This window comes from Rhinoraja longicauda, chromosome 2 (assembly GCF_053455715.1).
Source record: "Rhinoraja longicauda isolate Sanriku21f chromosome 2, sRhiLon1.1, whole genome shotgun sequence".
NCBI lineage: Eukaryota > Metazoa > Chordata > Chondrichthyes > Rajiformes > Arhynchobatidae > Rhinoraja > Rhinoraja longicauda.
In genome coordinates, this window is record NC_135954.1 from 92,904,567 (window position 1) to 92,919,843 (window position 15,277).

General features: G+C 48.8%; 1 protein-coding gene across 1 annotated transcript in view; it reads left to right on the plus strand.

Annotated features, from left to right (window-relative positions):
- The first annotated feature begins 388 nt into the window (after positions 1 to 388).
- Positions 389 to 15,277, plus strand: part of LOC144607404 (sodium channel protein type 1 subunit alpha-like) — a 207,613-nt gene continuing 192,724 nt past the window's right edge. Inside the window, exons 1-4 of the mRNA XM_078424239.1 lie at positions 389 to 673; positions 4,097 to 4,215; positions 8,642 to 8,731; positions 12,772 to 12,900. Coding sequence (XP_078280365.1) covers positions 410 to 673; positions 4,097 to 4,215; positions 8,642 to 8,731; positions 12,772 to 12,900 — 602 coding nt within the window. The 5' untranslated portion in view covers positions 389 to 409. The remainder of the gene's footprint in view (positions 674 to 4,096; positions 4,216 to 8,641; positions 8,732 to 12,771; positions 12,901 to 15,277) is intronic.

Here is a 15,277-nt window from a genome sequence, read left to right on the forward strand (position 1 = left end):
AAGGTAGGAGAATGGGGTTGAGAGGGAAAGATAGATCAGCCATGACCCCCTTACTAATCAAGAATCTGTCAACCTCCAACTTGAAATATCAATTGACTTGGCCTCTATGGCAATGAATTCCACAGATTCATCATCTTCTGATTAAAATAATTTCTTCTCATCTTCTTTCTAAAGGAATGTCCTTTCATTCTGAGGCTATGGCCCCTGGTCCTAGGCTCTCCCACTAGTGGAAACATCCTCTCCACATCCACTCTATCCAGGCCGTGCACCACTTGGTAAAATAATGAACTCGATCGGGTCCTCCCGCGATTTGTTAACCCTCATGCCCAGCTTCTGTTTCTTTTGCCGCAGGTTAATCATTTCCATTGCTGAAGAGTAAAGACTCGTCAAGAAGGTGCAGGATGAAAAGATGGCACTCCTGTTCGTACCGTCAGGACCTCACTGTCTGCGTCGGTTCACTTGCGAGTCCCTGGCTGCCATTGAGAGGCGGATCGCTGAGGAGCAAAAGCTCGTCGCCAGGAAGGATCACAAAGAGGAGAGTGAGGAGGAAAAGCCCACTCCACACAGCGACCTGGAGGCGGGCAAACAGCTCCCTATCATCTACGGCGACGTCCCACCAAAACTCATTGGTCAGCCATTGGAAGACCTGGACTCCTTCTACAGCAACAAGAAGGTAGGCAGGCAGAGCCAAGGTAGGCAGGCAGGGCCAAGAGAGGGAGGCAGAGTGAGTACCCAGACTACCGCCGCTGCCAGCTGGAATTTACAACAAGCAGGTAGGCAGGCAGGGCCAAGAGAGGGAGTTCCCAGACTACCACCGCTGCCAGCTGGAATTTACAACAAGAAGGTCGGCCCTCCAAGGCCTACTGGTTTTTGAATTGATTGAAAGATACAGCACGGAGTCAGCAACTCTCCCGGTTGCCGACCATTTTAACTCCCCTTCCCATTCCCACACTGACCTTTCTGTCCTGGGCCTCCTGCATTGCCAGAGTGAGGCAAACTGGAGGAGCAGCACCTCATATTCCGCCTGGGGAGCTTACAACCCAACGGTGTAAATGTCAAATTCTCCAATTTTGGGTATCCTCTAAACCCCCACCCCCCACCCCTTTCACAAGTCATAGGAGCAGAATTAGGCCATTCGGTCCATTGAGTCAACTCCGCCATTCAATCATGGCTGATCTATCCTTCCCTCTCAACTCCATTCTCCTCCCCTCTCTTCACCCTTACTAATCTCCCTGTCAATCTCTGCTTTCTCCCCAATACATCCCCTTTCTTCCCCCCCCCCCCTCTCCTCCTCTGTGCCCCACTGGACTCCCACCTATTTTACCCCTCCCCACCTCAGCCCCTCCCCGCAACTCTTCAATTATGTCTCGCATCTTCCGCTTGTACCTCTGGCTGTTCCAACCATCTGCCTATCAACCCCCCCCCCTCCCTTCACCAGTGCCCACCCATTACCTGTCACATTTTGCCCTGCCTCTCTCCTACCTTTCTTCTCCCCTCCCCCCCCCCCACAGACAGTCCGAAGAAGGGTCTTGACCAATCCATGTTCCCCAGAGATGCTGCCGGACACTCTGAATTACTCCAGCACTTTGTGTCCTTTTGTGTATTAATCCATATCTGCGGCACCTTGTTTCCTCAACATAAGAACAGTCCATTACAAAACAAAACCTATTTTACACCAGTCTATCTTTTTTTTTTCTAGCATTGCCATTTTTAATAGCAGAATCTATTTGACATAATTTCACTTTACAACAGAATCTATCGTGCACTGGTTCTATTTGTGGACACTCTATAAACAGGGCGGCACAGTGGCACAGCTGGTAGAGCCATAGCTGATAAATCTAACCAAGTGCATGACGTGTTCAGCAAGCTGACCTGGGTTTGATTCTTACCCCAGGTGCTCGATGTGTGGTGTTTGCATGTTCTCCCTGTGACCACATGGTGCTCCAGTTTCCACCCACATCCCAAAGACGTGTGCGGGTTTGTAGATTAATTGGTGTTTTTAAGTTGCCCCTAGCACGTAGGGAGTGGATACAAAATTGGGATCATATAGAACTAGTGTGAATGGGTGGCCGGCGTGGACTCGGTGGACCGAAGGGATGTTTCCAGGCTACATTTTTCAATCATTTAATCAAAAAAATACTGAACACGCTGTTGAAACTACAGCAGAGACTCCCACTCAGTGCAGTATTATTTATTTTGCGCATTGCAGTGGATGGGAGATAGTTGGATAGCGTAAATTGTGTACAGGTAGTCGATCACTAGTTACCTACATACCTGGAGCCTGCAGATTTGGTCTTCAAGGTAAAAAAATGCAATCATCTCTATTTGGATTTGCATTATCGCTATTTGCAGCCAATAAGCTTGGCTTTTTAAAAAAAAAAGATTAATGACCCAACAAATTGGATGTTTAAAATTCACTAATTCTGATGAATCGAACCAAGTTGATGATTCTTTCACCATTTTTTTGTAAACGACATCATAACCAGTTTTGTCATGGTGAATCCTTTTGGGGGCAGCGCGGTGGCGCAGCGGTAGAGTTGCTGCCTTACAGCACCAGAGATCCAGGTTTAATCCTGACTACGGGTGCTTGGTTGTACTGAGTTTGTATGTTCTCCCTGTGACCTTCGGTTTCCTCCCGCACTCCAAAGACGTAAAGGTTTGTAGGCTAATTGGCTTGGTATAATTGTAAATTGTCCCCAGTGTATGTAGGATAGTGTCCGTGTACGGGGATCGTTGGTTGGCGCGGAGTTGGTGTGCCGAAGGGCCTTTTTTCTTGCTTTATCTCTAAACTAAACTGAACTCAAATGCTCTTTGTCGGCTGGCTTGATATGTTGAGTAGTAAGCTGTTATTGTGCTCCCTTCCTTATTTGAAGAAAACGCATTTGGATAAGGATTTCGCCAAGAATTCCACTATTTAGTGTTTGCACCAAGGCTGACAATTACTGCGTTTAATTACATTGCTGCATTCCCTCCAAGTCCACTGACTCACCACTGAATTCTGTTCCCCATCTCAAATTCCGGGTTGCAAAAAAAGGTGCCAAAGTTTAAAAGAATGAGCAGACACCTCTACATCCATGCTTTTCCGACCCACCATTCTGGTTTAGTCTCTTTAATTTGGATTTTGAATCTTCAGTTCTTAAATTGGAACTGGAACACTCTACACTGTCTGCAGTGCATTAGCTTCACCTCTGTTGGGAACCAGAGGAGAGGCTGACTTACCTTGACTTTAGGGCGGTTGACACAGCTGCAGTGGGGCCGTATGAAGGTGTTGGATAGATCGTTGGTGGACTTGGGGAAAGAGCAAAGGGATGGGTTGTGTTGGGATCACTATAGGGGCACAGCTGGTGGAGCTGCGGCCTCACAGCGCCGGAGACCCGGGTTCAATCCTGACCTCGGTGGTGTGGGACCCCCAAGCTCTCGACGATCCACATTGCTCCTAACCTTGTGTGGAGTTTGCACGTTCTCCCTGTGACCGCGTGGGGTTTTTCCAGGTGTTCCCGGTTTCCTCCCACATCCCAAAGATGTGCGGCTTTGTAGGTTAATTGGCCCTCTGTAAAAAGCCCCTGGTGTGTCCCACAGCTGGCCTTGCCAGAGTACTTTACACTGGTGTACTGTGTATTACTGTGCTATACACTGCCATAGAGTGTCCCACAATGCCAGATATTGTGCTGCAGTATCGCATCATTTCACAGTGTGGTATAGTCCCTCATGGCAATGCACAATGGGCAGACCTGGCAGAGGCACTGCTTCACATGGCCGGAGATCTGGGTTCAATCCTGACCTCGGGTGCTGTCCGTGTGGAGTTTACACGCTCTCGCCATGCAGTTTCCTCCGGGTGCTCCGGTTTCTCCCCACATCCTAAAGGCGTGTGGGTTTGTAGGTTAATTGGCCCTGTCTAAATTGCCCCTAGCGTGTAGGGAGTGCAAATGTGGGGTAAGAAAGAATGAGTGTGACCGACGGTCGGCGTGAAACTCGGTAGGCCAAAGGGCCTGTTTCCAAACTCTGAATCTCTGAACTAAACAATGAAGGGGGATACTTCCATTTGCTGCTCTGCTGTTGTGTGCTCTGTGATAACCTTAATGTCCATCTCTTTCAGACATTTATAGTAATCAACAAAGGGAAGACCATCTTCCGATTTAGTGCCACTGCTGCGGTATACCTACTGACTCCTTTTCACCGTGTTAGAAGAATAGCTATTAAAGTTTTAGTACATGCATATCCTTTCACTGGTGCAGTAGTAAGTGAGGCTAATCTAATTAAAGCCCACTCCCTGTCTCTGGATTGAGCGAGAATGGTTCATACGTTGATGTTTTGGGTGACGTGGAGATGGGGGTTACCAGCACTCTTGGCATATTCTGTGTGGCAACCCTCTTGAACTGCTTTACATCAACAGGTGATAACCCAAGTGGTAAGGGTCGCAAGAGAAAAAAAAGAATACAGGAGTTCTGATGCCCAGATTTGTAAAAGCCACCATACTAACGGTGAATCAAACCCTTTAAAGAGTTTGGAGATGTTGAACAGAGAGTCAACGTTGGCTGGTGATTCTCTCCAAGATAACCTTTAGGTCATAGTCAAAGCATCATGAACCATGATGGACATTCCCCAAGGTACAAAGGCAGTTAACATTCATCCTTAGTCACATCCTAGCATTTGGCCATTGCTTGCGAAGCCCACAGCCAGTCCCTGAAATAAGTCCTGGGCCATTTCACAAGGTATTTGAGTCAATTGCATTGCTATGGGTTGGAGTTATATATAGGTGGCATGGTGGCACAGCGGTAGAGTTGCTGCCTTACAGCGGAAGAGGCCTGGGTTCGATCATGACCACGGCTGCTGTCTGTACGGAGTTTGTACATTCTCCCCGTGACCATGTGGGTTTTCTCCGGGTGCTCTGGTTTGCTCCCACACTCCAAAGACGTGCAGGATTCCAGGTTAATTGGATTCAATAAAATTGCACACATGATGTCCCTGGTGTGTAGGATAGTGCTGGTGCTAGGATAGTGCTAGTGCTAGGATAGTGCTGGTGTGAGGATAGTGCTGGTGCTAGGATAGTGCTGGTGTGAGGATAGTGCTGGTGCTAGGATAGTGCTGGTGCTAGGATAGTGCTGGTGCTAGGATAGTGCTGGTGCTAGGATAGTGCTGGTGCTAGGATAGTGCTAGTGCTAGGATAGTGCTGGTGCTAGGATAGTGCTAGTGCTAGGATAGTGCTGGTGTGAGGATAGTGCTAGTGCTAGGATAGTGCTGGTGCTAGGATAGTGCTAGTGCTAGGATAGTGCTAGTGCTAGGATCGTGCTGGTGCTAGGATAGTGCTAGTGCTAGGATAGTGCTGGTGTGAGGATAGTGCTGGTGCTAGGATAGTGCTGGTGTGAGGATAGTGCTGGTGTGAGGATAGTGCTGGTGCTAGGATAGTGCTGGTGTGAGGATAGTGCTGGTGTGAGGATAGTGAGGTGAGGGGGGAAAGATTTAATAGGCAACTTTTTACACAAAAGGTGGTAGGTATATGGAACGAGCTGCCCGAGGAGGTAGTTGAGTTAGGTACTATCACAACATTTAAAAAATATTTGGACAGGTACATAGATAAGATAGGTTTAAGGGGATATGGGCCAAATGCAGGCAGGTGGGACCAGTGTAGATGGGACACGTTGGTCAGCATGAGCAAATTGGGCCGAAGGGCCAGTTTCCACACTGTATGACTATGACTAATGCTTTACCTGTCCGGCTCCTTGCATTAAAATCAATGCAGTACAGTCTTTGAGATCTTCCTCGCTCCCTGCCTTGCTGCTGCCTGATCTCTCTACTGAACATACTCCATTAACATCAACAGCAGGCTCTCTTTCCCCATCTGCCACACTATAGCTTTGGGTCCCATCCCCCTCCAGACTAACTCTCAGTTAGCACTAGGATATCTCCCAGTCGTTGTATTGATCTTCTTTGCCTCTTGTATGGGTCACACCTCCCCTAGAAGAGAGCCCAAAGATCCACACACCTGAACCCTTCCCCCCATGCACCAGTTCCCCAGCCACACATTTATCCGTACCATCGCCCTGTTCCATGCCTCACTAGCTCGTGCTACTGGGAGTAATCCTGAGATTACCGGGCCCTCTTGCTTCCGACAAGGGAAGAAGTTTCTGACCATCTCTGCCTCTTCTAGTCTGATATACACCACCTCCGTCTCTTCTCTGCCTCTTTTGAATGTTCTTGGTTCTCATGCGGTGGGAAGGCTTAAACATTCAGAGCAGATTTATTAGCTTCTGAACATTATGCCCGCCTTAACCGGAGACCAATTTTTAATGTCGAACGTCTGAAGAAGGGTCTCGACCCAAAACGTCACCTATCCATGTTCTCCGGAGATGCTGCCTGCCCTGCTGAGTTACTCCAGCTCACTGTTGATTTCTGTTTGTTTACTGCCTTTTTTTAAATGGTTGAACTCCAGTGGAGGGTGGAAACGGGGAGGGTGGGAATGTTGAGAGTGGGTTGGGGGGGGGAGGTGCTTTTCCCAGCGACGTGTTGCAGTGTGATGCAGCAGGGGAGTGTCTGGGGAAGCGGTTTTGACACCTCACTGACTTCCCTGAATCACGTCGCACCTCGTGCCTGTCATGAGTTTCCATGTCACCCTGAGAGGCTGTCAGTCAGGGCGGGGGTGCCTTTGAGAGACAGCTGGTTCGCGGGGAGCTTCCCTGACAATGTCCACAACAGCACGGTGACGCAGCGGTAGAGTTGCTGCCTTTCAGCGCCAGAGACCCCAGGTCCGATCCGGACTGTGGGTGCTCTCTGCACGCAGTTTGTATGTTCCTCCCGTGACCTGCTTGGGTTTCATCCAGGTGCACCGGAACTGTACGGAGTGTAATACGTTCTCCCCGTGATCGCGTGGGTTTCCTCCGGGTACTCTGGTTTCAACCACGCTCCAAAGACGTACAGGTTTGTAGGTTAATTGGCTTCAGTAAATTTATAAATTGTCCCGAGGGTACAGGATAGTGTATTGGGTGATCACTGGTCAGCTCGGACTCGGGGGGCCAAAGAGCCTGTTTCCATGCTGTATCTCTAAACTAAACTAAACTAAACTAAACTAAACTAAACTAAGATACACCTCTGAGCCTTTGATGTCTGACCTTAGTGTGCACCTTGGTACATTAGCCTTCATCAGTCAGGGTATTGAGTATAGAAGTTGGGACGTTATGTTACAGTTGTACTAGATGTTGGTGACACTGTATTTGGAGTACTGTGTTCAGTTTTGGTCACCCTGCTATAGGAAAGATGTCGTTAAGCTGGAACGAACGCAGAGAAGATTTACGAGGATGTTGCCAGGACCCGAGGGCCAGAGCTACAGGGAGAGGTTGAGCAGGCTGGGACTTTATTCCTTGGAATGCAGGTGGATGAGGGGGTGATCTTGTAGAGGTGTGCAAGATCATGAGGGGAATAGATCGGGTGAATACACGTAAGTCGAAAGTAAAGTCTTGGATTTTTGCAGGAAGAAGATACAGGGGTAAAGGGCAGAGGGTCAGGGTCAAACAAGGGGCATGGAACTCTGGGCTACCCCACCAATAACTACCCTACAGTAAAACATGAGGATGCCCCTGCCCAAGAGCCTTGCTAAAGTTAAAGACCTGTGAGCATGCTGTTTCTAAATGACCACATTTAAAGTCAGGCTGGGCAGGGGTAAATCCATTCAGAAATAAATTTTAAACTGGAGGTGTATCACGGGGCCTGTCAATGTTTGAACTGGATTTACAGTATTGTGTTCAGTTTTGGGCACCATGTGATAGGAACGATATTGTCATGCTGGAAAGGGTGCATAGATGATTTACGAGGATGTTGCCAGGACGCGAGGGCCAGAGCTAAAGGGAGAGATTGAGCAGGCTTGGACTTTATTCCTTGGAGCGCAAGGGGATGAGGCATGATCTTATAGAGGTGTATACGATCATGAGAGGAATAGATCGGGTAAACGCACATGTTCTTGCCAAGAACCAGAAGACATGGATTTAAGATGAGGGGGTTAAGATTTAATAGGAACCTGAGGGATAACTTTTTTATATAAAGGGTGGTGGGTGTATGGAACGAGCTGTTGGAGGAAGTAGTTGAGGCAGGTACTGTCTCAACATTTAAGAAACATTTAGACAGGTACATGGATAGGATAGGTTTAGAGGGATATGGGCTAAATGCAGGCAGCTGGGACTAGCGTAGATGGTACATGTGGTTGGTGTGGGCAAGTTGGGCCAAAGGGCTTGTTTCTACGCATAACGTTACTGGGCAGTGCAGTGGTTCAGATGGTAGAACTGCTGCTTCTCAGCACCAGGGAAATGGGTTTTCAATCTAGACCTTGTCTGTTGTCTGAAGAAGGGTCCCGACCCAAATTGTTACTTATCCATATCTATAATAGAGTCCCAAACCGAAACGTCACCTATGCACAAGTCTGAAGAAGGCACTTGGTGACTTTTATTTTAATCTAAACCAAACTGTCTATGAGATGAAAACCATACTTCTGAATCTTTACCTTGCCAAATGGAAACTCACCGGTTGACCAGGTAAGCAGACCCATGTAAGATGCATCTTTGTTCCTGTACTCCCGAAACTGTGCTTCAAAGTATTGTGTGTTGTTTTGCCAAGCGTTGCGGTGTCTCTGGATTCTCCTTAACTCTCTGTTCACATTGTTCAATATGTTTATAATGTGCACTATTTTGACCAACTGCGTGTTCATGACAATGTCCGACCCCGCCCCATGGACAAAACACGTTGAGTGAGTACAACACTACCTCCTCTCTCCGTTCTGCTGCCTCTCTCTGTCCTGCCGCCTCTCTCCGTTCTCCTGCCGTCTCTCTCCGTTCTGCCTCCTCTCTCTGTTCTGCCTCCTCTCTCTGTTCTTCCGCCTCTCTCTGTTCTGCCACCTCTCTCTGTCCTTCCCCCTCTCTGTCCTTCCGCCTCTCCGTTCTGCCGCCTCTCTCTGTTCTGCCGCCTCTCTCTGTTTTTTCCGCCTCTCTCCGTTCTCCTGCCTCCTCTCTCCGTTCTGCCGCCTCTCTGTTCTGTCGCCTCTCCCTGTTCTCCTGCCTCCTCTCTCTGTTCTGCCGCCTCTCTCTGTTTTTTCCGCCTCTCTCCGTTCTCCTGCCTCCTCTCTCCGTTCTCCTGCTGCCTCTCTCTGTTCTGCCGCCTCTCCCTGTTCTGCCGCCTCTCTCTGTTCTGCCGCCTCTCTTTGTTCTGCCTCCTCTCTCTGTTCTTCCGCCTCTCTCTGTTCTGCCACCTCTCTCTGTCCTTCCCCCTCTCTGTCCTTCCGCCTCTCCGTTCTGCCGCCTCTCTCTGTTCTGCCGCCTCTCTCTGTTTTTTCCGCCTCTCTCCGTTCTCCTGCCTCCTCTCTCCGTTCTGCCGCCTCTCTCTGTTCTGCCGCCTCTCTCTGTTCTGCCGCCTCTCTCCGTTCTGCCGCCTCTCTCCGTTCTCCTGCCTCCTCTCTCTGTTCTGCCGCCTCTCTCTGTTCTGCCGCCTCTCTCCATTCTCCTGCCTCCTCTCTCTGTTCTGCCGCCTCTCTCCGTTCTCCTGCTGCCTCTCTCTGTTCTGCCGCCTCTCTCTGTTCTGCCTCCTCTCCCTGTTCTCCTGCCTCCTCTCTCTGTTCTGCCGCCTCTCTCTGTTCTGCCGCCTCTCTCCGTTCTCCTGCTGCCTCTCTCCGTTCTGCCGCCTCTCTCCGTTCTCCTGCTGCCTCTCTCCGTTCTGCCGCCTCTCTCCGTTCTCCTGCCTCCTCTCTCCGTTCTGCCGCCTCTCTCCGTTCTCCTGCCGCCTCTCTCCGTTCTCCTGCCGCCTCTCTCCAATCTCCTGCCGCCTCTCTCCGTTCTCCTGCCGCCTCTCTCCGTTCTCCTGCTGCCTCTCTCCAATCTCCTGCCGCCTCTCTCCGTTCTCCTGCCGCCTCTCTCCAATCTCCTGCCGCCTCTCTCCGTTCTCCTGCCGCCTCTCTCCGTTCTCCTGCCGCCTCTCTCCAATCTCCTGCCGCCTCTCTCCGTTCTCCTGCCGCCTCTCTCCAATCTCCTGCCGCCTCTCTCCGTTCTCCTGCCGCCTCTCTCCGTTCTCCTGCCGCCTCTCTCCAATCTCCTGCCGCCTCTCTCCGTTCTCCTGCCGCCTCTCTCCGTTCTCCTGCCGCCTCTCTCCAATCTCCTGCCGCCTCTCTCCGTTCTCCTGCCGCCTCTCTCCAATCTCCTGCCGCCTCTCTCCGTTCTCCTGCCGCCTCTCTCCGTTCTCCTGCTGCCTCTCTCCGTTCTACCGCCACACTTTCTGTTTGCAAACCATTGAAAGTTCTGCTGTTTTCATCCGCCGATGCCCTAATTCTGTGAATAACGTTGACCTTTGAACTGTGCCCTTATCTGTCCCGTTGAAATGCTTTGCCGGGTATATCTTGCCCTGTGAGACCCAGTTGGCAAGTAAGTTCATATTTTTTAAGTACTGTAAACCCAGTTCATAACCTGTACACACGCACCCATCTTGCATCCCAGCAAACTCATGAAGCCACCAACGTTTATCTCCATCAACCAAAACAAAATGGTTTGCTCTCTCGCTGATTTTTCATTAAAGGAATTGAACAAAACCAAAAAAAAAGGACCATTGCCTTAAAAATTAGAGATGGATTGAAGATCCTAAGAGCTGCAATTCTACATTGTTTTACTCCCATAATTGCCTCTTGATCAGAGTAATACAGGGAGAACTTTTTTTAATCCCTGCTGGTGAAATAAAATGGCACTGGATATATTAATGGCTTCAGGTCTAACAGTGAAAGGCGCACTGTTGCAAACAGAAGACAGTTCCTTCCTTTAATGAAGTGGCCTGAATACGATGAAATTACTCACCCCTGAAGGATGTACAAAGATGATTTGTTTTATTTTTCGGCTGAAAAGAAGGGGTTCATTGATACTTCGCATGAAATGAACCCCGGGAGTCATTTCCCATTCTGAAAGGGAGCCCAGAACATACCTCTCAACTATTAAGAACCTGGTGCATATTTGATGTAAGCTAATACACACAGTACATAACAGGGTCAGCATACCGGCGCAGTGGTAGAGTTGCTGCCTTACAGCGCCAGACACCCAGTTTCAATCCTGACCTTGGGTTCTGTCTGTACGGAGTTTGTACGTTCTCCCTGAGACCGCTTGGGTTTTCTCCTGGTGCTCCGGGTTCCTCAAAACACTCCAAAGACGTACAGGTTTGTAGGTTAATTGGCTTTGGCAAGTTATAAAATTATCCCCTAGTATGTAGGGTAGTGCTAGTGTACAGGGTGATCGCTGGTTGGTGCAGACTCGGTGGGCCGCAGGGCCTGTTTCTGTGCTGTATCGCTAAAGTCTAATAGAAAAAAAAGTCTTCGATTGATCTGTAGTTATAAAGGAACAAGCCCTCTTGTGAATTGGAGGCCTGGGTATAAATTTCACCTTTTTGTTGACAGTCACATTTTGAAGAGGCAGGTAGACCAGTGGCGCTGTGGTAAAGTTGCTGCCTTACAGCGTCTGAGACCCACAGGTTAGATCTTGACTAAGGGTGCTGCCTGTACAGAATTTGTACATTTTCCCTGTGGCCATGTGGGTTTTCTCCAGGTGCTCCAGTCATCTCACACATTCCAAAGGCTTACAGGTTTGTAGGCTAATTGGCTTCTGTAAATTGACCCTTTTGTTAAATTGTCCTTAACGTGTAGGATAGAACTCGTCTATGGGTGTTTGCTAGTTGGCATGGACTCGGTGGGCCGAACAGTCTGTTACCACACAGTAACTCGAAAACTAAAACTAAAAAACTACAAGCTAGCTCTCGGCCTTCACCTTCATGGAGTTATATATCTGCACCCCTGGGTCTCTCCATTCTACAACATGCTTCAGGGCCCTACTATGAACTGTATGTCCTACCCTTGTACGTCCTACCAAAATGCAACACCTTACACTTATCTGTATTATGTTGGGCGGCACAGTGGCGCAGCAGTAGAGTTGCTGTCTTACAGCGCCAGCACACCGGGTTCGATCCTGACTAGGAGTGCCGTCTGTAGGGAGTTTGTATGTTTTCCCTGTGACCGTGTGTTTTCTCCGGGTGTTCCAGTTTCCTCCCACATTCCAAAGACGTACAGGTTTGAAGGTCAATTGGCTTTGGTAAAATTACAGATTGTGTGTGTAGGATAGTGTTAGTGTGCGGGGATCACTGGTCAGTGTGGGCTCGGTGGGCTGAGCGACCTGTTTCCCTGCTGTATCTCTCAACTAAACTAAACTAGACGTACAAACTCCATACAGACAGCACCCGTAGTTAGGATCAAACTGCTCTCCTTCTCTGTAATGCAGCAAAATTACCGCTGCGCCACTGTGCCGCCTCCGTTTGTGCGATTATTGACACGATGCGGTAAATAAATGAAGGCGCCATTTGATAAGAACTGTGATCACTCCAGTTTCCAAAAGGAAAGTCCCTGACAGTGGTTGCAAGGTGAGCTTCACTCCAGATAGTTGAGAGGTATGGTGTCCCTGATCAGTCTGACCAGGGCCAGGATAACACCTTCATGTTCTCATCTCTCTCATTGACTTGTTCAGAAGGTATGCGCTTTGGTCATACGATGGCCCGCGAGACGCTGCCGCACGCCTGACTTCATCGAGAAAGAGTCCCGGAGCTTGCAATCATCATTGTAAGGCTGACAATCACCCCCCCCCGCTTCTCCACTTCACTCTCCCCCATTCCTCCGGCCTGCCAGTCGGAGAACCAATGTGCCAAGAACCATTGCCCCAGCCAATCCCTCCCTCGACTACTAACGCTATGCCACTTTTTCCCGACACTCTTTTCCAGGTACATCTTCACCGGCATTTACACTTTTGAATCAATGATAAAAATCCTGGCGAGAGGATTCTGCATCGATAAGTTTACCTTCCTTCGCGATCCGTGGAACTGGTTGGATTTCAGTGTTATTTTGATGGCGTAAGTAGCAGGAATGTGTTGAGAGTCTTGTTGCATTGTTCTCAATGGAAGCTCTAGATTTCACACAAAGATATTGCAAGATGGCAGAGTGTTCAATAATGTGGCAGTGCCTTCATAATCCACTCCGGCCCCACTTCCTGTCTCGAGTGCCTCGGCTCATGTTTGTGGAATTTGCCTCCATCGATCTTCTGGAAGTAACCGTTCCTTTCTGCAATATTAGAATCATCGAGCACGGAAACAGACCCTTCAGCCCAACCTGTGCATGCCGACCAAGATGCCTCATCCAAGCTAGTCCCATTTGCTTACATCTGCATCATAGCCTTCTAAACCTTTCATATCCATGCACGTGCCCCAGTGTTGTGATACTACTTGCTTCAACCTCCTCCAGCAGCTCGTTCCATATAGCCACCACCCTCTGACTGAAGAAGTAGCCCCTCAGGTTCCCATTAAATCTTTTCTCTCTGACCTTAAGTTCTGTGTCTTCTGGTTCTTGATTTCCCCTACTCTGTATAAAAAGACTCTGTGTATTCACCTAATCTACTCCCCTCGTGATTTTATACACCTCGATAAGATCAGGATCATCCCTCATCCTTCTGCGCCTCAGGGGATAGAGTCCTAGCCTGCCAATCCTCTCCCTATAGCTCAGTCTCTCACGTCCTCGAAAATCTTTTCTGCACTCTTTTCAGCTTAATGAAATGCGGCCTCACCAACGTTTTGGACAATTGTAACAGAACGTCCCAATGATGTGTAGGATGGAACTGCAGATGCCAGTTTATATCGAAGATAGATAGAAAATGCTGGTCTGACTCAACGGTTCAGGCAGCATCTCTGGAGAAAAAGATTAGGTGATGTTTCGGACCGGAACCCTTCTTCAGACGATACCTATTCTTTTTTTCCAGAGATACTACCTGACCTGCTGAGCTACACCAGCATTTTGTGTCTATCTTCATTCCGAACTTCTACACTCAATACTCTGACTGATGAAGGCCAATGTACCAAAAGCCTTCTTTACCACCCTGTGAGGCAGCTTTTATCTCCCTGTGAAGCCACTTTCAGGGAACTGTGTACCTGTACTAGATCCCTCCGTTCAACAACACTCTCCAGGACCCTACCATTCACCGTGAATGTCATGCCCCGGTTTGACTTCACTAGATATGTTTGGGACTGTTCTCCCATGGTAATGCAATAGAAAATAATACATTTGCCCCTTTTGTAATGGAACAGTGTTCCCAGCCTGTCTCCTCACTCTGTGGGTAAGCTACACCACACTGCCCATTAGAAACACATCCCATGTACGTTTGCCCACTGCACCCTTGTGCCTTTCAAAATGATTTCTCGTGTTTGGATTTAAAGTGGAGTCTAAATAGCATCCCTTCCCTTCCCTGGAGACCTTGATCTGTGTAAGGTTCCTTAGAGTCATGGAATTTAGAAGGATGAGAGGAGATCTTATCGAAACGTATAAGATTATTAAGGGGTTGGACACGTTAGAGGCAGGAAACATGTTCCCAATGTTGGGGGAGTCCAGAACAAGGGGCCACAGTTTAAGAATAAGGGGTAGGCCATTTAGAACTGAGATGAGGAAAAGCTTTTTCAGTCAGAGAGTTGTGAATCTGTGGAATTCTCTGCCTCAGAAGGCAGTGGAGGCCAATTCTCTGAATGCATTCAAGAGAGAGCTGGATAGAGCTCTTAAGGATAGCGGAGTCAGGGAGTATGGGGAGAAGGCAGGAACGGGGTACTGATCGTGAACGATCAGCCATGATCACATTGAATGGTGGTGCTGGCTCGAAGGGCCGAATGGCCTCCTCCTGCACCTATTGTCTATTGTCTATTGTCATACAGCATGGAAGCAGGCCCTTCGGCCCAACTTGCCCACACCAGCCAACATGTCCCATCCACAAAAGGCCCCTCCTGCTTGCATTTGGCCCATATCCCTCTAAACCTGTCCATTCCATGTACCTGTCTAAATGTTTCATGCATTGTGATAGTCCCTGCCTCAAATACCTTCTCCGGCAGCTCATTCCATACACCCACCACCTCTGGGTGCTGTCTCCGGGTGCTCCGGTTTCCTCCCACACTCCAATGACATACAGGTTTGTAGGTTAATTGGCTTCAGTAAAAATTATAAATTGGCCCTAGTGTGTAGGACAGGGCTAGTGTATGGGGATCGCTGGTCGGCATGGACTCGATGGGCTGAAGGGCCTGTTTCTGTGCTTTACCTCTAAACTAAACTAAACTCTCCTTACAGGTAATAGCTATATTGACTACTGTAACTCAGCACAGAACTGAAGTATGCTGAACTGAATTCAACTGTACTGAACTTTATTGAACTGTACCATACTGAAGCAAATGCACACTCCCGGTGGTTGTACGACATGCG